Source organism: Haemaphysalis longicornis, unplaced genomic scaffold (assembly GCF_048455015.1).
Source record: "Haemaphysalis longicornis isolate Haplotype H1 unplaced genomic scaffold, Haemaphysalis longicornis Haplotype H1 scaffold_1, whole genome shotgun sequence".
Lineage (NCBI taxonomy): Eukaryota > Metazoa > Arthropoda > Arachnida > Ixodida > Ixodidae > Haemaphysalis > Haemaphysalis longicornis.
Genome location: NW_027526203.1, coordinates 432,203,131 through 432,225,380, shown reverse-complemented (window position 1 = coordinate 432,225,380; position 22,250 = coordinate 432,203,131). Strand labels below are relative to the sequence as shown.

General features: G+C 51.0%; 1 protein-coding gene across 1 annotated transcript in view; it reads right to left on the bottom strand.

Moving 5' to 3' along the window:
* Nucleotides 1–6,198: 6,198 nt before the first annotated feature.
* Nucleotides 6,199–22,250, bottom strand: part of LOC144155743 (toll-like receptor 2 type-1) — a 32,874-nt gene continuing 16,822 nt past the window's right edge. Inside the window, exons 6-7 of the mRNA XM_077687358.1 lie at nucleotides 17,476–17,800; nucleotides 6,199–9,474 (exon numbers count right to left, since the gene is read on the bottom strand). Coding sequence (XP_077543484.1) covers nucleotides 9,189–9,474; nucleotides 17,476–17,800 — 611 coding nt within the window. The 3' untranslated portion in view covers nucleotides 6,199–9,188. The remainder of the gene's footprint in view (nucleotides 9,475–17,475; nucleotides 17,801–22,250) is intronic.

The window sequence follows — 22,250 nt, the reverse complement described above, 5'->3', positions numbered from 1 at the left end:
TTCACTCCACGCCCAAGCAACGACAAAGTCCCCCCACCTCGCAAAAAGCGACCAACACGAACGATATTATGGAGATTCTAAAATTTATTCTCGCTCACATCCAGCAAGAACGGCGCGCTCGAATGGCTGACATGGACAAGCTTCGCACCTTCACAGAAAAATATGCTGAACAAACTACGGCCATGATGTATTACCTCCAAACCCTACCCGGTCGACCAAATGAAGGCGATGAACCGCCTAGAAAGATAACCCTCTGTGCTACCCTTGGACAATGAAGCGGTCTCTTTGCGTTTTACAGTGGAACTGCCGTAGTTTCAAACAATCGGCTTCTATTCTGTCCAGTCGAGTATCACAAATTCTTCCTGTTCTTATTCTCCTTCAAGAAACCAGATGCATGCCCAAACTCAGAGGATACACCAGTTATTCAGAACCATCAATAACTCACCGTGGCAAGACCACACCACTCGCCCAGCCTCTAGTGGTCGAACAAGCAGCTGTTTTGGTACGATCGGACATAGGTTGCTGAAAGCTGACCGTCCCAGGCCAATGCTCTAAGGATCACGAGGTGGTTATCGTGCAGGTTCGCCTACCTGACGGGAAACCAATAATTGCAGCATCCGTGTACTACCGTCCAGTCACCGGCTCGCAAAAATCCATCAACTATAATTGGCTACACCACCTCATTTCGCAGGACCCCGCACTCCCATTATCATCGGCGGTGACTTTAATGCGAAAAGTACCACATGGGGATATGCCTCTACCGATAGCCGAGGCTCCTGCTAGAGGCGGCCATTGACGACTGTGGCCTCTCCCTTCTCAATGACCCTACGTTACCCACGAGGGTGGGTCTTCATCCCAAGCAAAATAACAGTTCACCTGACCTCACCATTTCTACTACTGGGGTGATTCGTGAGTGGAGCACCTATACCACCACTTGGGGAAGCGATCATTACCCGATCCTCATTACTCTTCGAGGAAAGCGCTTTCGCGCTCGTCAGTGCCTTTCGCACATCAACTGGACAGCCTTTCGAAGCAACGTTGATATCCCTGAAAATACTGTATACCATGTCGCAATTCATTGCGGCTATACAGTGTGCGAAATTGCAGGCTACAGAGAAAATCATTTGCGACTCTTCGACATCTGCCCTGGACGCACATCTCACTAACCTCTGGAAGCGCGTGCAATCTCTCACCACTCGTTACCTCACCAACGGAAAACGTCAGCAAGACCTGATCCGGATTCGTTGCCAATATCAAATCATCCGGGAATACCAACGATCCCTTTCCAACGAGCATTGGCATAGCCTTTGTGAGACGCTTGGTAAAGAACGAGGGCTTTCCAAACTATGGAGCACATTTCGGAGCTTGTCGGGCAAGCGCAAGCAAAAATCCACGTTGTTTGCTTCGCTCACTCTCCGAGACACGCCAGAGGACGTTGAGCGCCGCCTTATTACGGCGTTTTTCCCTCACGCCTCTCTCAGTCCCCACCCCCCGCTGCTGGCCATAATGGTTCCAGACGTGGATAGAGATCTCGACGCCCCATTCACCATGGGGGAGTTTAAAGCGGCTCTTCACCAGGGCAAACCACATTCTACACCTGGTCATGATGGTGTGGCATGGCAGCACCTGCGTAACTTGTATGAGTCGGCACACTTAATACTGCTGCATATAATTAATACTTACTGGGCCTCTGGCGACGTTCCCAGTGACCTCAAACTGACACTAGTTCATCCAATACCCAAGCCAAACAAAGACTCCTCTGTCCTGACCAACCTTCGGCCAATTTCACTCACGCCCACCATTTGCAAACTTATTGAGCGCCTAATCAATAACCGCCTTCAGTATTATTTGGAATACGTGCGTCCGTGGTTTCACCCGTCCCAAACTGGATTCCGTCCTCACCTAAGAAGGCACGACTGCCTTTGGCTGCTCCGACGTGTTCTCAATCGCACATCACGGGCTGGCAATCCGGATTACGTCCTCACTTTTGACGTGCGAAAAGCATTCGACAACGTTAGCCAATCGGCGATCCTCGAAGAGCTCTGTTGCGACCGAGTGGGGGCACCCGATCCGAGCTCCGTGGCTTCCGACATACGAGTGGTAGCGTGTATGATGCGAGCGGTCAGCCGCTGTTGCAGCCGTGAAGAAGTCCAGAAGCCGTAGGCTAACGTAACTGTTTACTTCATAGCGAGAGGTGAGCCGAAGCCAACGAACAATGCCCCGACGGGCGAGGTTACAATACAGGACTCGAGCAGAGCGACAGCATCGATTCGCTGCTCTAACAGGAATGGTTTACAACGCTTGCAGGGGTCTATTTATACCCAAAAGCGGTAACGGTCAAAACGCAACAAGCTGCAACACGCCACGAACGTCACAGGCACACACAACGCTCCTTCCAGAGTTCGTAAGCCGTTCATAGCCTCGGCGCACGTTGAGTCCGGGAGAGGGGAGAGAGGAGGACTCCGCTGAGTTCGCGGGGCCTCTGTGTCCTTGAAGAGCGTTGAGACGAGCCTCGCCGGCAGCCGCCGAAGTTTTGAAATGCGCCGAAAGCGAAGCGTCTGACTCGGCTTGTCGAAACTTGTCACCGACATGGTGGCGCCTGACGGCAGAAAGGCGCACTCAGTGGCTTCACTGCACAGCCGAGGAGTGATGCGGGAAAGTACGGTGGCGCTGGCCGATTCGTAACAGCTCGCTATGGCCTTCCCCAGCCAAAGGGCCCAAAACTGGATACGGAATTTTCTTGAAAATGGTCCAATTCGGCTCAACAGCACGCATCCAGGATGGAACCCAAGAACATTTTATCTAGACAGGGGTGTTCCCCAGGGTTCTGTCCTTGGACCCGTTCTTTTTAATTTGGCCATGGCACGCGTAGCCCGCAACCTGGAACGGGACACTGCGGCTCGTTTTGCTATCTACGCTGACGATCTAACAGTGTGGCTTGAAGCCGCCGACTACAAATGAACTGAAGACATGGCTGCAGAATTTCAGGCGGCGGTAAACAGCCTCTCAACCACTCTCGCAACCCTCGGCCTTGAGCTGGCACCAGAGAAGACAGAATTTCTCCTAGTCCACGGTCAGCACCGACCGACCGCCAACATGCATCATACTATCTACATCGGCGACACACCCATTGCCTCACACTGGGGCCATATCCGTCTTCTAGGTGTTTCCCTCGCTCGCCACAACAGTGCTCGGCAATTGATAACGCAGCTGCGCAAAAATTGGAAACCGATGCTGCGCCTAATCTCTCGCCTTTCCAACAAATTTGGTGGCGCCAACCAATCGGCGTGTCTCACACTCTCAAGGGCAGTAGCCGTCGGTCGTATGACTTATGGCGCCCCGGCTTATGACCTCTCTTCGGCTCACAAGAAGCACTAAGCGGTGCTTTACCGGGCCATGCTTCGTACGATCACCGGACTTCCGAGGCATACTCGCATTGACGCTCTTGAACGAGCTGCCCCTGTCCCTCCGATGGAAGAGCTCCTTGCGGAAGCCGTGCAACATCGGTTTCGGCGGACACTAACACAACAGGGGACTACACTCTGTGCGTGGGACGAACGTGTACCTCCAGTACTTCCATCGGCCTCACCACCCCCTCCCTCTTGGGTAAGCCCGCCTGTTACAGTTGCCCACCAACGAACCGTAATTCCGCGCTCCCGTCGTACTGCTCGTGAAAGGGCCCTTCAGCGCGTCCTCGCAGCGAAATTGCCGGACGAGGTCGATATTTTCACGGATGCTAGCCTCTCCCCTTCCCATATGGGTCTGGCCTGGCGCTGCCCAGCTCGACCGGACCTGGACGGCTCCCTCACACGTCACGCTTGTAACTCGTCCCCCTGGAAGCGGAACTCCAGAGCATCCTTAGCGCACTGGATCATTTGGCCTTCAACATTGCAAACCCGCCACCTCCACGCATCCGCATTCTCACAGACTCCCACCAAGCCCTCCAAGGGATGCGCAAACCCTTCACCGATCATCCAACAGTGCACCGAATCCAACATATGACCGCCATTCTGGCGCGTAATGGGATCACTACCCGTTTGGTATGGGTTCCGGGTCACACAGATCCGGATGGGGGCAACCAGGCTGCACACGATGCAGCACGGGAGCGCCTTGATAGTACACCTCCCCTGGTTGACAACGCGTCGCCCTCCTCCCCCTGCCCTCGCCTTCAACTTGATCACGCACGCCAGGCACGGAAGTGCCGTCTTTCTTCCGTTACCCCTCCTGGCTACCTTGCTCTGGCTCCCCCGATGCCTCGCTCTGCGGAAGTATTCGTCAACAAAGCTAGGGCCAACGCAGCTCTCACACCCCACATCACAAGAAAATGGATTTACCCAACGGGGTCTCCACCTCCTTACTGTTCCCACTGCCGAATGACCGTATTCGCCACCCTTGACCACCTAATCTGGTGCTGCTCCGCGTTTTTGCTGTACCGGCCTATCCTCACCAACGCTATGCCTCCCGATGCATCAGAAGATGATCCTCCATTTGAAGATCCGAATTTTATCAGAGCCCTTGGGCTGTTCGGCGTAGAGAGTGGTCTTTCAAGATTAGTGTAGAATCGGGCCTACTCCGGTCGTGAAAATCCCCTAATGGTAGATCTACACCTTAGCCTGACCTCCGCGGTCTGAAGGGAACCCTGTGCCATCTTCATGGACGCATCGTCTTTTTAACTGGGCTACTCCTCCCTTCCCCTCCTTCCCCTACCGCTATTTTGGCCGCATGGCCTTCCCTCGCCTAATAAAGGACTACAACAACAAACAACAACAACTCCTCCTCCTCCTACGTCCGAGCAGCGGCGGGGAAAAGGGGGAGAAGGGCCGGCTTCAAGAGGCGGTGGACGACGCGGCTGTCGGCTCACCCGCCAGGGACGCGTCGAGCGGAGGGAAGCCTGGCTCGCGCCGTGGCAAAAAGGAACCATGTGTCCTTAGCGAAGCGGCCGCGCGTTCCCACGGGAAAACTTCCTGCGGCCAAAGTTCTTACATCTGGTTCGGAGTAGTCCGGGCACACACACGACCATCACACTTGCTTCGGAAGCCGCACGATATTGTAACCTCATCTGCCATTGCAGACAGTGATTCGCAAATACGAAAAACATTTGATACTGTAGCAGCATCCACAACAGCACCATCGTCATCGCTATGATCTTGTGTGGGGCAGAGAAAGAAGAGAACGAAGTTGGCGCCCGAGGCTCGAACGCCAGCACTGCGTCTTCGTTACCTTACTCCGCGGCCCTGGCCCGTCGACCACAGTCGCCGTGCAGAATTTGTGGGCGCGGGCGGCCCGCCTCTTTACGCAACGGCCAGCCCAGCCCACAATGCGTTCGCAGCAGAAGGTAAAACAACTGTGCCGAGCTGTGTCATTAGCCAATTATATATGTTTGAGAAGTAGCACTGTAAAAGCCTATAGCAAATTCATAGAGAATTCTGTTGCGCGTACGTGAAACGTTCACTCTTAGCCATCGGTATGATCAACCTGGCGTATTTTTTTTATCTTACTTTTTTTTTCTACTTGACATTTGTAAACTTCCTCATCTCCCAGTGTTAACCTCCTGTGTCAGCCAATCAGCGGCGAGTACTCCACCGCATCTGCAACTAACCTGCTGTCCAGGCTCCCCATTTTAGGGTTTCACATTTCCTAATCCCAAAATCTTGGAGAGCTAGCAAGAACAATACACGATAAAAATATCTTACCTGTATACATCAACGTAGTCCTACAGTCGACCCCAGTTTTAGCTGGAGCAGCGCTTTGCCCACGTATCGTATCCTCGTGGCTTGGCGTGAGGTAATTTAGTCACAACTGGTGTATTTCTCCGAAGTTTAAGGGGGCCGCTTAAGTCCACCACGTTCGTTTGAGCAGTATTCTGCTAAAGTCGAATCTGATGTTCCAGCTAAGCGTGTGGACGACCGTACTTTTGGTGCACCCTGCTTGAAAGACAACCAATATTATGTGTACACACCAAAAAAAAATTTTCCCCCTTACCGACTAATAAGAGTTCAAAAGCGGATTGTCCCGTGAAGAGTGCCCTTTCAAGGCGTTTAGAATGGTGCTGCAGGGTGTTTTGGGAAACATTTCAGCATTTTCCTCACACACCCTTAATTATGTGTGCCCGATAGCACACGTTCGTACACCGGTGTACACATACATTCAACACGCACCAGAGTCACTACTCCTCCACATATAAGAAAAGTCATCAAATTGAACAAGATAAAAGCAGATTTGGTGTATACTTATGTTGTCGAGCATACACGCGTCTGCTCTCTTTTTATTTATGTCCAGCGAAAGAAAATCATCTGCCAAGGTCGGTGAGCTCGTTGCAAAATTCAAACATTTCAGGAATTATTTCACTGCTAGGTAATCGCAATGCATGTAAGTCAGTATGCAGACTTACAAGACATGTTTGATAGAAAATCGCCATTTGATAACTTCTGATAACTTTGATTTTAATGCTTAATAAGTCATGCCCTTAATAGTAACTACTAAACATCGATTCCACACTCTTCAACGCACTGCAAAAAAACGGAAGGTGCTAAATGCGTTACCACCTCTTTCTCCGCCCTGCAGGGTGGTAGGGTGTTGGCACTACAAGAAAATGGGTGCAATCAACTTGCAACGCTTGATTCAATGACACCAGTTTCATATCCTTTTTGTGTGGATTGGAGTGTAAGAACGTTTAGTATAGATTGAATTCTGGGAGAACTACGGAAGCACGAAAACCACTGTCACGCACTATAACAATTGTTCTTCCATCAGGACCAAAGGGGAGATGTACTCCCACAAATCGTTGTTTAAAAAAATGTGACATACACCCAACTAGGCACCCTTGCAGCTTTACAGGAACTCTGCAGAGAAGAAATCGAGAGGGAATTGTGTGCGTATGTCGTGCATGTCCATCTGCACCCTGCACCCCTCCAATGTCGTTTTAAATCTCAAGAGCAGGAACGGAGTAGGAGTCTGAACTTGAGATCAGCCTTTTTTAAAATTAGCCGTCCGTAGTAATCCCACATCAAGATCCAGCTACAAACTTTGCCTTCGTCTCCCCGTCCCCCTTCTTTTATGGCCCTTCTCTGCAGACTTATAGGCTCTGCAGACTATACTCCGCAGACTTATAGATCATGCGAATGATCGACAGGTCCACAATCAGCGCGAAATTGCTACCAACTCCGTGTCCCTATCTGTTATTTTATCTACCTTTAAGCTTGCAATCATATTGAGCAAAATTATGCGCAGCAAGAATTTTTTTTTCCAGAGACCTGAATTGATATTTTACGTCATCCTTATATTTTTAGACATCCATACCTTCGTAGTTTATTCTGTGCATGATTTAGCTCCACACTTCTAGCCGTGCCCCATCCTTGCTTGTGTTGCTTCTTTAACGAAACTTTTCGGCGAACTTGCAATAAAATTTCGCCATAGAATTCCGAAGGATGACACCGAAGCCAGCTCAGTTTTGCCGGTTGCTCTCCCGTTATGTCCATAAGTAAGAGACCATCCACGGGTGATGACACGTTCCTCTGTTTATTTTTTTAAACATAATTTCCTCCCGCTTTCTATCCCACAGCTTCTCTCACAAGAAGCTTCAGCGAAACTCTCTCGCATTGGCAGCTGCCGCTTCTGTAGACTGTGACCAGGGACGAGGACGTTGCAAATGAACGGATTCCAGTAGCAAATTCCAGCTTGAAGCGGAATCTACATGGTGTTAATAAGTTCGTGAAAACAATGATGCTCAATCACTACGAACAAAGAAAAAATTACACTATCTTCCCGTAGGGGAACCCTGACTAGTATGCAAAGTAGCCATGGGGTCGATTGAAGTGCCCATTAGTTTTCAGTTCGTCGTTGAGCCCATGACTGTTTTCGTATACTACTCAGGGTTCCCCTACGGGAAGATGGTGTAATTTTAGTAGATGCGACGGGGCTATGTCCCTCCCTTGTCGTTGTTGCGCTGTCCACACCCCCACTGCGCATGCTCGGCTTGCTGAACGCCCGGTGGTGTCTTACCCGGCCGGCCCGAGATGAGCCGAGCATGCGCAGTGGGGGTGTGGACGGCGCCACAACAAGGGAGGAACATCATAGCCCCGACCATGAGATGCTGGAGCGACAGTGTTGCCGGTGTCTTCCTGGGCCGGCACGAGACGAGCACGCTTCCCCTTAAAGGGCTCCTGGAGCGGCAGTGTTGCCGGTGTCTTCCTGGGCCGGCGGATGGATGGACGACGGACGACGGAGCCGAGAGCAAGAGATGCTTTGCATCTAAAATGGTGACATGAAAACCGATGAACAATTGATGAATGCGCAAAATAAATAGCAGAAATTCAACTTGAGGGATACCTTCTGCGTTTTATGAAGTTATGATGAATTAAAATATTAACTAATTGCGGAAGCTGCACAAATTTCCCAAAATAAGCTTCAGGCAAGGTCTATTTCTGCCCTGGTCTAGGGACAAAAGTTGCGTTGGCTACTAACACGTGCTGAAAACCAGCAAAATTATACTTCCGACACACGTGCTTTCTCGCGGTAACAGTGCATCTGACTACTCAGCGGGCGACTGTAAATTAACAACGTTTTACACGACAATGCACTCAGAGGCAATGGTTTTCCCCTTAGCGTGCAACGGAAGTCATGGCCTTGATGGTGAACACGTTGGGAATGGATAGCCGTGATACCTGCGTCATTGGCGTTGAGTTAGCGTGTTGTCCCTGAAGTGATTGTCACTCCAAAACATGGATTCTGTACCCTGCACCTTTTTGTCGACGCCATCTGCACAAAACTCACTTCACCCACGAAAGTCATGTAATGTATGTTGTTCATTGTATTGAACACCGGTCGTGACTCGTGAGTGTCTAAACGTTCAGGTGACCGTGGTACAAGTGTCTCTTTTTTGCAGTAAGCAGACCAGCTTGTCCCAGAAGTGGGTCACCCCAGCACGGGTGTTGAAGTCTACGTCTGCAGCTCCTTGCAGCACAGTCGTCGCCTACAAGGATAGTGATCAGGTGGCTGATGTCCAGTGCACAGAACCGAGGTGGTGAGGGTGCACACGCTTAGTACGGCACCGGTCAGGGCGCCTCTTCTCTTGCAGTGAGTAGAGCACCTTGTCCCAGAAGTGGCCCTCAATCCCGCGCGGGTAGTTTGTACTGTCGTCGTCGACGCCTGTCAGGCGTAACTTCCCTACAACCTCAATGGTCAAGAGGTTAGTGTTCAGTGCATGGAGTCACAGCCGTCATATTATACACGTTGGGGATGACCCTCGTACGGGCGTATCTCTTCGGCAATGAGTAGAGTAGCTTGTCCCAGAAGTGGGTCTCGCTCCACGAAAGATAGTTTGTAGTTTGCATGTACTGCTGCAGCTCTTCGTCTACGCCTTCCACACTAAGCTCACCCACAACCACGACGATCAGGCGGTTAATGTTGTCCTCCAAGGCATGGTGCTGCGCCACGCGGAACTCCCAACGGCACCATTCACTCTCCAAGAAGTTCCTGAAGAGGATAAAAATAACATTCAAAAGACGCTATTCCTGGCCCGACAACCTTTAAAAGCAATTTTTGATTGATTTGATTGATTGTAGGGTTTAACGCGCCGACGCAACGCAGGCGATGAGGCGCGCCGTAGTGGAGGGCTCCGGATTAATTTTGACCACCTGGGGATCTTTAACGTGCGACGAAATCTCGTACACACGAGCGTTTTTGCTTTTCGCCTCCATCAGAAAAGCGGCCGCCGCGGCCGGGAATCGAACCCGCGACCTCGTGCTCCGCAGCGCAACGCCTTAGCCACTGAGCCACCGCGGCGGGTTTAAAAGCAATTTTAGCAATTACATAGCGTATTGTATGGCCCCTATGCGACGAGACATAAAAGATGTTGTCCACACAGGGCGTTAATGCACTGCAACAGCGAGAGAATTCACAAACAAATCGCGCACAGAAAATTTTTCTTCCGATTTTGTTTTGCTACGATCCAGTTATCTATCATCTTGATGAAAGCAATGACAGCGCAGATAACACATATGCGTTCGAAGGGAAAGGATGATACATACAAAGAAAACCTGGCGTTACTAAGAAAATTTTAATGTAACGTTAAGGCGAAGCAGTTTAACTTTTTAATCATCCAAAACGCTTTAGAACATGGTGAATAATCGCGTGCATTTCTGAAATTACTGCGGCACGAATACCATAGCCAAATACCATAGCCATAGCTCTACACAACGGGTACATTACACTTACTCAAATATTATGAGCATGACAGCGCTAGATGAGCCATGAGGGAAAAGTCGAGGCCGATACAGCTCAGGCACGGAGGTGCATAAGCACACTTTTGCGTCTTTGCTCGAAGCGCCGAAACGAAGACTAACGTTCGTAACGCCACGCGACGTGTGCGACACGCACGCGCGCACGCACGCACGCACATACCTCGACCTAAGCGATCAGCGCCGTCGCCACCCCGTTACTGATCACGGAGGCAGCGCACGTGCACAGAAACGGAAACAAACACCCGCGCTCCAAGCAACTGGCCGGAGTTCCGCCGCAGTATCAATTGATTGATTGTGGGCTTTAACGCGCCGACGCAACGCAGGCGATGAAGCGCGCCGTGGTGGAGGGCTCCATATTAATTTTGACCCTCTGAACCCGCGACCTCGTGCTAATCAGCGCAACGCCTTGGCCACTGAGCCCCACCGCGGTATCTACTCAGCAGGCGCGGCGCGTGCTGACACCGCACGCTCTCTCTCTTTGCTGTACTACCATTGGTTCTCCAATCGGCGCTCGCGCTGTGCAATCTTTCTTTCTCCCCCGTAGGGACTCGCCTGAATGGGGCTTCAAGCAACGTGGAAGAGAGAGAGGAAGAGAGAAAGAGCACTGTTGTTAAAAGGAAAAGAAAGTTGCAAGGCGGATACTTTTAGCGTTCAATATGTGGGTAAGGGGAAAGAACATAGTCGAGAGAAAAGAGTGAAATGATGATGATGAATTAACTTTATTGGTCGGAGTCGAGGTGGTCCCGGTGGGAGGCGTCCTGAGTCCGGGATGCCTTGGATCATCTTGTCCTCCGTGTCGATCCCCCAGTCGGAGCTGGTCTGAGAGGTCAGCCGCTCCACCCACTGCTCACAGGTATACGGTTGGCGTTAGGGTGAGAGTTGGGGGTGGTATAGGGTGCCTGGTTGGGGGCAGCATTGGCACGTGGCGGGATATAGGGCGAGATACAAGGCATGTAGAAAGGAAACGTAAAGAAAACGCGTTCCACATGATTTTGACGATTTCAGCCTCCTATGCGAGCCGTGAGTCTATATACATTATAGCAAAACTTTAAAAAAGTGTCATTCCATTCTGTGCAGGAGACCAGGCTTCTCTATGACCAGCGTAACTGTTAGTGGGTTATCGTGGTAACAGGACTGAGGTCCCCGGGTATCCAAAAACGATTATACGCTGCACAAGCGACGCCGCATTGATTGGTCACAAACTCGCGCTCAAACCGCGCCGCCGCGCCGTGGAAGCGTTCGGTGGAATCGTAGCCACGCCGGCGTTTTGCGTTTTCCGCATTGTGGTATTCGGGGTCCCTACGGGCATCGCGCTTAAATCGCAAAGGTCGCGCGGCGTTTGCGACGTCGAAAAGCGACGAGCCGGTCGTCGCTTGTGGTCGCTTTGCGACGGCGCAGCCGATCGCTCACGGACCCAACGTTATTAGAAGTTCTACAAAAGACCCGTCGCGGTGGCTCGGTGGCTAAGGCGTTGTGCTGCTGAGCCCAAGGACGCGGGCTCGATTCCCGGCTCGATTCTGAAGGAGTCGGGATTTCGGCGCACGTTAAAGATCCCCAGGTGGCCCAAATTAATCTGGAGCCCTCCACTACGGCACGCCTCATCGCCTGCGTAGCGTGGGCGCGTTAAACCTCATAATCAATCAATCAAAGTTCTATAAACGTTGCTCGGACCGAATTTCCTCGTCGCGCAACGGCATCGCATAACCGAATCGCCAATCAGGGCCGCAGGGTCCGCTGATGTAGCCGGAAACCAAACGTTTGTTTAATTCCGGCATTGCAAATGGCGACGAGCCACCGCCGGCAAGCCACATGCGCTCACCGTGCACTTCGGTTCTTCGGTCAGCGGGTTAAGCGTGCGCATGCACGAATCAACAAACAGCGTGGGACTCCTAAGTGCGCAGGAATTTGTTTGAATAGTAAAAGCAAGTAATCTTCGTAGATAACGAGATGGATAGCAGGACGTTATGCTGATTTGCACCCTTTTCGTACCTATATCGGCGCGTAGTAAACACCGTGAAGTTCAAATGCGCCAGAACAGTTGCGTTTATGAAGAGAAGCAACGTTTGCGGCACGCGACGCGAGTGTTGTGGCGTGAAAGCAATCGTGTGTTTATGCCTGCAATAATATGTTGAAAAGAGTTTGCTTGGTGTCGTTATTTTCGGCTCCTCCCGCAAGCGCAATGCCTACGGCACTTCGCAGGTTCGTAGCATGCGTTTCAGAGTGATTTCTGTCTGTTATTTGAGTTCCAATATTGGAAGCACGAAGGAAGTCGTACAAGACGGAGAACAACTCCGCTAAACGCAGTCGCATTATCGCCCGTCGCAAGTGTGAACACCTCCTCATCGCGCGACATGCGTTGCAGGACATCGCGCGACGTTCCCGAGTCGCGTCGAGGTCGTCGTCGATGGCTTCCTTCCGCCACGTTCGTGCCAATTGCAGCCTATTTTTAAAGCGCAGCTTTAACGGCTAGGCGAGCGGAAATACAGCGGTACCGGCCGACTACGCAGAAAACTCCTCCGGCGCAACCCCATGTGCATGCGCAAAAAAACCAGGTTGGAGAGGAGTGAGAAGTAAAGGGAGAGAGATTGACTGGGTTTTTATGTGACGTAGCTACACTCCCATATCTACCGAAGGCGAATCGGAGGGAACGAAAGGGAGTCTCTCTCGCAGCTCGCGCGCAGCGAGCTACCGCGCAAAGCGCAGCTCAAGCGACAGCGGCGGAAAGGGACGGTGGTGGTGAGGGCTGAGCAGCGTCAACGTGGCAATGGCAAGCACCGGCCGCACGTTACTACGAAATGGATAGGCCACGCGTCATAAGTACTCTCGAGAAGCAGGCATATGACCAGCGACGCCACGAGCACGAACGGGAACGAGCTGGCCTACGCCGTGCCGTCGCTACAGCCCGTTACAGCTACGCAGGTTAACCATCTGTGCGGAGTGCATGCACGAACATTTTCGCTATGGCTTCACTGTGCAACACACAATGTGGGAAAGCCAGCGTACAAGGACGAGGCTCACACCAATCTTCTTAAACTCGGCTTCACTTCTACACACAAGTGCATTGCTGGGAAGAAGTTTTTCAGGTGCAACATATGCCATTTTATATTATAATATGAAGCGCGTTTAATGGACCTCTCCCGGGGTACGTCACGCGGCGGCCGGGACGTCACGGAAAGCGCACGTGCTGGGTGTGGCCGCGAGGGTGGTTGGCAAAACATTCGGACCGGCGCGCGGGGCGTATGCAGTGAGGCTGCATTAGACGCGCGCTAAAGTGGAGTTTTAGATGCAGAGCATCTGATTCACTTGCCTTGTCCCTAAGGCGTCGTCGTCGTTGTCGTCGGCGTTGTCCACCCCTCCCCCATTCTCCTCGCCCCGCCAGCTGCACTCTCCGCCACTCACCCCCTCTCCTCTCCGATAGCGAACACTCTCTCGCGAGGGGCATTGGCTTGGATTGGATTGGATTCGATTGGATTGGATTGGCTTGGCTTGGCTTGGCTAGGCTTGGCTTGGCTTGGCTTGGCTTGGATTGGATCTGGATTGGATTGGATTGGATTGGATTAAAGTGGATTGTGTTGGATTGTGTTGCGTCATAGCCGCGGCACGTTGCGTCATAGCCGCGGCAGACGCGCTGTGGCCTACGCATGTGCAGTACTCTCCCGCGGTTTCCTCTCCTTCGGGCGCGCTGCGCATATAACCGGTGTGCCGTTCTCCGGCGAAGCAACATCCACGCTTGGCTCAAACACCTAGAGTCCACGCCGCTTTACAAGTACGCCAACGTCGTCATCGACTGGGACCGGCTTACGCAGTCCCCTCAACGTTATTCGCGCTATAAAACGCGGTCCCTTCGCCGCTCCGCCTATGCGTCGCATCTACACAGGGGTTCTCGCGAGGGGAGGTGGGAGTTTTTTTGTTTATGTGTTGGCTTTTTTGATGCCGGTGGGCTGCTGTACTCTCGGCTACGCAAATCTTGCGAGCATAATCAGTGGCATCAGACTTTTCGGAGTCCCCAAAGAGGTAAATTCGGCGTGTATTGTGATTGCGCGCAATGTGCCGAAGAGGCTGGCAGCCAAAGCAGTGACATGGTCTGCTCTTACTCATAGCAACATTTCCCATTCTCGAACTTCTGCTGTTCTCCAAAGCACAGCCATACCATCAACATTGGCAGTCCGCGCTGATTCCGGCCATGAAATGATGCTGTTTATCAACCACCTGCTATCATGCAGCACCAGCAGAAATTTGGTCAAGTAAAATAGCGCCAGGGGTGGGGGGCAGAGGGAAATTTTCTTGCTGCGAAATATTGTCATGTTTTGAGGAGGTAGAGTAGTGTATTAAAAACACAATGAATGCCTAACCTTCTTAGGCGACGCGAAATAAATGTTTCGACGAGGGATCCGCGATAGCCGCCTGCCGCCAGATCGACAACGACAAGTTTGGTCTTATGGGGGGATCTGTTCAAGACGAACGGAATTCATTGCTTGTAAGTGCAATAAATTTTTACCTTGATTGAGGATGCAGCAAAACAGAGATGCTTGCCGTGCTCACATGTAGCATCGTGCCTTCGGTGCTAGATGGGCCGCTCACGCGACTCGAAAAAACTCGAAAAATGTGTTTGCCCTAAGCGAACGGACTCAGTGAATGTATTCTTTTGTTGCGGCATCCCGACGCTGGCGTATGCAGCGGGCGTACAAGGACACTAACTTTAACTATCATGAAATAATGACTACCGAAAATTATTTCAGTGCATTGTCGCAAGCTATACGCACTAACCATATGTGGCTGCTATGTTACTCTCACAATGACGATGAACCGTTTCGCGATTTCACTGGGGAAAAAGGTGACAAAACAATCGGTTAATCACGTAGAGAATGACATCATGCGATATTTTTATTGGAATAATTTTGGCTTTTGCTCTTCATATTTTTTGTTTCGTTGCTGCTTAATATACTTTTTAATTCTGTCATTATTTGCCTTTCCTTTTCCTCCTCGACATAAAATCGTGTGTACGCCACTGTCTCCGGGCGACGCAAAGGGACCAGGAACAGGGAGCGTATACGCTGCCTGAGGCACCGCGCTTAGCTTAAGCGGACCTCGAAAGCAACAATGTATGAGCTTTCCTTGCGTGTCCGAACACAAAGAATCTTAAAAAAACATTCTTGGAATGCGTCGCAACAGCACCAACCTTCAGAATGCCTCGTTTAGGCTGTTCTTTTGCGCACTGATTACCCGAAAGCGTCGCCCTTCAGTTGACCGAGGGTAAACGAAAGTGTTGCGGAGGTTGTAGATGCGGAAAGCTACATGGAGGTGCGACGGCCACAGCTAGGATAGCTAGACCCCCACCTACAATGTAGGCGGCCAGTGACGGCCCGAACCAACGGCACATCGTTCCTTTCGGGCGCCGCGCGGCCAGGCCGGGCCGTCGGTGCAGGCGCGTTCTGCCAACCGCCACCGCACTTCGCGGCCGCCAGCAGGCGCCACCCGTCGCGCACGTGCGCTTCGTGACGTCACGGTGTTTACATACAGGGAGAGGTCCATTAGCACGGCTCAAAACCACGGAAGTTGCGGACGGCTAGGACCCACGGAAAATCGCTCAATCAGATTAGTGACACTCTCACATTGAAAGAATTCGATAGCCGCTTTGAAAAAAATCACAACAAGAGCAAAGCAGAGACTAAAAAAAATAGTTCCCTTCCCCATGTATGAAAAAAGATGACCTGCGAAGCTGGACGCAGTCCGCGGAGTGCACAAAAGAAAACACGTTTGTTCGTAATTTGCGATTGAGCATACTTCCCAGCCCATTATCTGACTGTAACTTGGCAGGACCCGAGCTTCAGTATCGCATACAAACATGGAGCTGTGTGTTTTACTCCCGCGTCGTAGGCATCTTATTGTTTGTGTAACACCCCAACCCAATCCGCTCGACCACTGAGAAGTCGCATTCCATGGGCCGTTTGACGTCCATGTTCAAACCTCCCGCCAGCCCAACAGACAGGTCATCAGTAAGGGCATGAAATCTATACCTTCTCGTGCACGCCCCCCCCCCCCTCCCCCCATCCCAACCCGTGCAAGCCGGCAACCAGTTACGGGCCCTGGCTAAGAAGTGAAAGAAACCGTTGAAAATGTCGCTCTAAAAGCAACGTCGGCGTTCCAAGCGGACAAGTTGCCGTTCATACGGGAGGGATTCGCAGCTACTCTACAAGCTCGAACTAGAGTACGTAACGGCAGCGGCAGCGGCCTTCTTTTTTTTTTTTTTTGCGCCTATTCGCGCTTCTGTTCGGGCCTACGCTTCTTCGATTCCCGCTATTCCTCCAAGCGAACAACATGCGTCCGTCCGATAGCGAGTTAAAGCAGGAAGGCCGTGAGCTTTATTGTAACGGACAAACATGTGAACTGTATGTTTCCCTCCCCCTTCGTAGGCATCTTACTGTCCGTGTAACACACCAACCCAGAACGAAGCAGCTTGATTAAGGGGGACAGCTGACAGGACGCATTGAGCCATGAGACTTTTCACGTTTCAATCTCGAAGCAGCACAACGGGCATTATCGGTGGCGGCATGAAGCCCAACTGTGCGTGCACGCCCCACTTCTCTCCCCTCCACCCCCCGCAACTCGTGCACGCAAAAACAGGCAACCGGTGATGAGCGCATACTCAGGCGCGCGAAACACACCGGCGAAAATATCGCTCGCACAGCCTTTAAGTTGAAGAATTATGGGCTCACGCCGGCGTTCCAGCCGGGCAAGTGGTTCTTCAATTCACACCTACTCGGCGAAGTGGAATTTGAGGCGGCCACGACGGCGGTGGCCTTCGGTCATTTTTACGCCCATTCGCGTTTCTGTGTGTTCTCCGCAATCATCTGATAATGAAGCTAGCTTTATCAGATGATAACGGTAGCGCCGATAGCGCAACTTGTGAAAGAGGCATCGGCGGTGGCGAGGGGTAGCCCCGGAGCGGCGCCGAGTAAATTGGCTTCACCGGAATGAAAACAGGGAGGGAGACGGTTTGACACATACTGCTTCGCAGAAAAAATATATGCTACGGCGAGCAAATCGCGAAGTGTTTTTCGTGCTGCAAATATTTCTAATTTTTGCTGTGATCGCAGCTGTCAATGCTCTTTACAGGCACTTAACATCGTGTAACTGAGAAATAATGTTTTTCTCATCCATCCAACTAGCTTCTTCGCGCGTGTACAACACCAGAATTCATCATCCATTGCCCTGCCGCAACAGGTAGACTCACTGTGTCAGGACCAGAAGAGTCCGCCTAGAGCACGAGACAGCCTCCTGGATGATGTCCTGGATGAGGAAGCCACCCTTGAAGTTTCGGTCGAAGGTGCACACGGAGAAGCCGTGCTGTTCGACCTTGGGAAGCAACTCAGCGTAGACCCAGTCGCTGTCCTTGTTGCTGAAAGATAGGAACACGTCGAAGTCCTTCTCCTCGTCCACGTCGTCCTCCTTGATGCACTGCAGGGAGCGGCAGATGCCCCGAGCGTACAGCCACACTCTGACCTCGTGCTTGTACTTCAGGTACGCTGTCGCGATGGCCAAGGCAGTAATCAGTAATACTGCGGGAAAAGGCGGATATCGTGATTAGTGAGGTTCTGGTCGATGTGAAGGCCAATCGCTTCGTAAATCCTGTTTTTTTTATTAGTTAAAGTTGGAGAATGCGCGCGCACCCTTGAATAAGCGCAGACATATTTAAATAGTAAAGAAACCTGCAATGGGGGGGGGGGGGGGGACAGTCGGGGACAAATGAAGCGCGCCAACACGAAAGTGCGAATCATAACGCCCACACTGCGCGATTTATGAACCTAACGCCAATCATTTCCTTTCGAGCACGCGAGAAAACTCATCATCCTTCTATTTAACCAGAACTTTAGTTTTAACAGCGGAGCTGTTATAGGTCGAGCTTTTTCGTCCGTCTGCTGTAGGTCATGCGTCACGCAGGGGCAGGAGCCGGTTCCTAGACCCACAATTGAGGCCACAGTGGTATCGCAAGGCCGGGTTTCTGGACGGAAGGACCCTCGCGACGCTGACGTCCAGCTGCCGATTTCTTCGCGCCAACCCTATATTTTGCGCAGCGACGACACTGCCGTTCTCGGGTGAGCGCCCGTTCACGTTCGAGCCGACACCCGCCGAGGTGGCTCAGTGGCTAAGGCGTTGCGCTGCTGAGCATGAGGTCGCGGGTTCGATTCCCGGCCGCGGCGGCCGCTTTTCTGATGGAGGCGAAAAGCAAAAACGCCCGTGTGTACAAGATTTCGGCGCACGTTGAAGGTCCCCAGGTGCTCAAAATTAATCCGGAGCCCTCCGCTACGGCGCGCCTCATCGCCTGCGTTGCGTATCGCGTTAAACCCTACAATTAATCAAATCAATCACGTTCGAGCCGACACATGAGGATCACCACATCGCTGTCTCAACAGATTTCATTTCACACTGGGTGGAACTGGGTTTAATTTTTTTTTAGTTAGCGTAAAACTTAGGAAACCAACCTTGAGGGGTTCTAAGTGCGCCCTCTAACTGCGGTTTTGAAATATAATAGCAGTACGTATGTAAGTATTAACACAACGACACCTTAATCATCAAAATCTGTCCATAAGTAATAACTTTAGTCTTTTTTCTCAAAACTTTCCCTTTTGCAGCGAACATCAACACATCTAACCTAGGCCTAAACGTTCTCAATGCCCTAACTTCTAACCAAACTAATGAACACATCATCAGAGCCCTCAGAGGCTGCCTGGACCAAGGTGGCTGATTCATCTCCACCATACAGTGACTAATAAAGCCTCTGTCAATCTATCTAGCCCACACAAAAACAAATATCAGCCCTATAATCCTCATAACGACCTGGATGCACCTCACCCCGCCAACCACGCTCATAAACGCGATTTAAAACTTTAGCTAACGCACGAAGTCCGTGCTGATCTAACTCCACTCTAAACCAGTAGCCCAACGAAAAATCTTCTTGCGGTACGTGCGAGTGGGAAGCGGAAGAGCATCAGGGCTGAGAGCCATGTGGCAGGGGCGTCACAAACCTATCGTCTTTCGACGTCATTTGCAGCAAAGAAAGGAGGCCAGTTTTTTAAGCAATGCTCTAGGCATAGAGTTTCTTAGTAAATATACTAGAGAGGAAACTGCGTCTGGTAAGCCATGTCGTCGTGGGGGTTCATGGGAAGACCCCCTTTTTGGCTTAGGCTTGGCATGACAATTGGATTCTTAAGCGGTTTTGGGGATTTGCTTTCTTCACTATGCATTAACATGTTTACGAGCTACAAGGAAGCCGAAATCCTGCCTGTTCTGCGGCAGCCGTGTTCGGTGAAACAGCAGGCAGTACGTGATCGCACCTGACGTTGCTCGTGCATGCCGCAGTCGAAGGACGTATGACTGAGCGGGTAATACGCCGCCGCGAAATTTGTAGCCGACGAAAAGAAGAAACAAAACGTACTTCGACGAACGCAAGACACGGCAGATACGGGCGCTTGTATGCGTGCTATCTTGTCATCGTCCACGACTCTTTAACGCCACGTTTTCTTTTTTCTTGTTAAACCACGAAGGCGAAGTTTTAATGATTTTGATTTGATTGTAGGGTTTAACGCGCCGACGCAACGCAGGCGATGAGGCGCGCCGTAGTGGAGGGCTCCGGATTAATTTTGACCACCTGGGGATCTTTAACGTGCGCCGAAATCTCGTACACACGGGCGTTTTTGCTTTTCGCCTCCATCAGAAAAGCGGCCGCCGCGGCCGGGAATCGAACCCGCGACCTCGTGCTCAGCAGCGCAACGAAGTTTTAATAAGCACGCTCAAAAAAACATTCCAAACTCCTCAAACAACTTATTATTTGAAATAATGGTAAAACTAATAAAATCAGTCTCTAATGAGGTTTCAAAACGATGCCCTTTTTTTAGAGGAAGACGAAGCGACGCCGCGAGACGTTGCGGCCGGTAAAACGCCACGTTTCAGCGAAGAGTATGAAATAATCATCCGCGACTGTAATCCAGAAGTTACCAGCAGCCGTCAATAGAAGTGGTCGTATGAGGCAATGTCAACACGATCTCGAAATGTTGAGCTGGGCATTTCAGGGGCTGCAAGTCGGCAACCCCCCTGCTTGAGGTCGCAATTTTTTGTCGCTGGCAATCGGAACACGACAGGGCGAACTTGTACGCAGATGTATGCATTCCGAACAAGTAGTGCCGCAGATGTCGGTGCCTTTTTTTTTTTTTTTGCGCGGGATATACGATCGGAGATAGTACAACCGGACAATACAAACAATCGCAGATAGTACAGCGCAAGTGGCCAGGAAGGACAAACAGCCACATCCGGCCTCCGGACAGATATAGTGACGGAGGTAAAGCAGCAGCTCACGATAAGGTTTACTGGCAGTGCGAGTGTGCAACACGAATATCGTAGAGAGGTTTTCCTGAGGTCCAAAGGAGCTCACAACGAGCGCTCAGCTCAAGGGCCACCAGTGCTGACTAATAATAACGATAACCTTGGTCCTGTATACGTGGAACCGACGAGGGAGGTTGAGTTTAAATAAATATATAGGTCTCGTCGGGCGGAGTCAGTGTGCCGTGAGGAGCTGAATATGCCCTCTTCCGTAAACCCCTCTGGTCCCACCTACTCGAGCCATTGTTCTGCTGACTCACAGGGGCTGACGGCCAGGAGGCTGAGTAATTATCGTGAGAGTACCGGAAATACGGCCACAGCGGGCGGCAAGAGAAACGTGCGATCACCGCTGCGATCACCTCTATCCCCGATTCTACCGATGAAGTTCGAAGGGTCGGAGTAAGCTGAACACCAACTCTTCCCACTAACATCGTATACAAAATTTGTCGTTAAGACATTTGGTAGCAGCATATGGCTTAAGATCGCTGTCTATCAATTTCAGCTTGGCTTCGTATTCTTGGAGTCGATGGAGAAGGCGCCTTAGTACCACGTGGTTAGGCCATATTTTGTATTAATGCACAGAATGCTCGTTGTTTTAGTCTCTGGCCTGGACAATTCCGAGTCGTCGAAGGGGTTTCGTTCCCGAGTTCCTTGGACCAATGTTGCGGCAAACCAAGGACGATGCGGAACCATGCCTGATTCGATTTGCACAATGGCGATCATTTTTATATGCGCGGTATGCGGTGAGCTACATCATCTTTCCACCGTCCTCTCTAACAGGGCTTTTAACAGTTTCTAGCCATGGCCGGAACGTCACTGAGGCGAATACACTATGTGCGGAAGAAGGGTTTCATGAAGTCGTCATTGACAGTTTTTTTTTTTTTTTGCTGGAGCCAGGCATATACGAATCCGGATGTTGTGATTCTTTGGCCGCAGTCCCATGGCTCTCCTTTACCTGTTTTGCGGTTCTGCTACTTACTCTGCAGGCGTATGGGGTCCTCGCGATTACGTACTTGACTCAATATTGGCGATAACCAACTTTTATCGCTTGGTCCCCTCCCTGCTCTGCTTGTTCCCAGAATCAATTTATAGAGTGCCTTCGGAACACAATACGGGTGTAATTTCGTTATCGAATGCAAAAGAAAACCCATCAGCAAAAAAAAGGAAACGAGCAGCGTTCTCCCATCTGACAGTTTGCTTCAGGGTCACTTTCGCCTACGTTGCATTTGAGGCCTTTTCTTTCTCTTTTTTTCTTTGGGGAAGGGGGTGGGCCGTCGGGGGAGCGCGTTTAACCTGGATCGGCAGTTTAACAGGAGCCATTTCTCCAATGTTTTTTTTTTTTCTTCCCGGAACTTCTTCCTGCCATAGCTCAATCCCGCTCTTAGTTTTGTCACCTAAAACAAGGAGTCGGGTTGGGGTGAAATGGAGAGTGAGCGCTTACCATTTCCAGGTTCCTTGTTTGTTTGTTTGTTTGTTTGTTTGTTTGTTTGTTTGTTTGTTTGTTTGTTTGTTTGTTTGTTTGTTTGTTTGTTTGTTTGCCGTAGTGGAGGGCTAGCGATTATTCGAAAATAACTGAAACTTTCCCGCACTTCTAAATCTCGCCAGACGGACGTTCGCGTTTTTCGCCTCCAT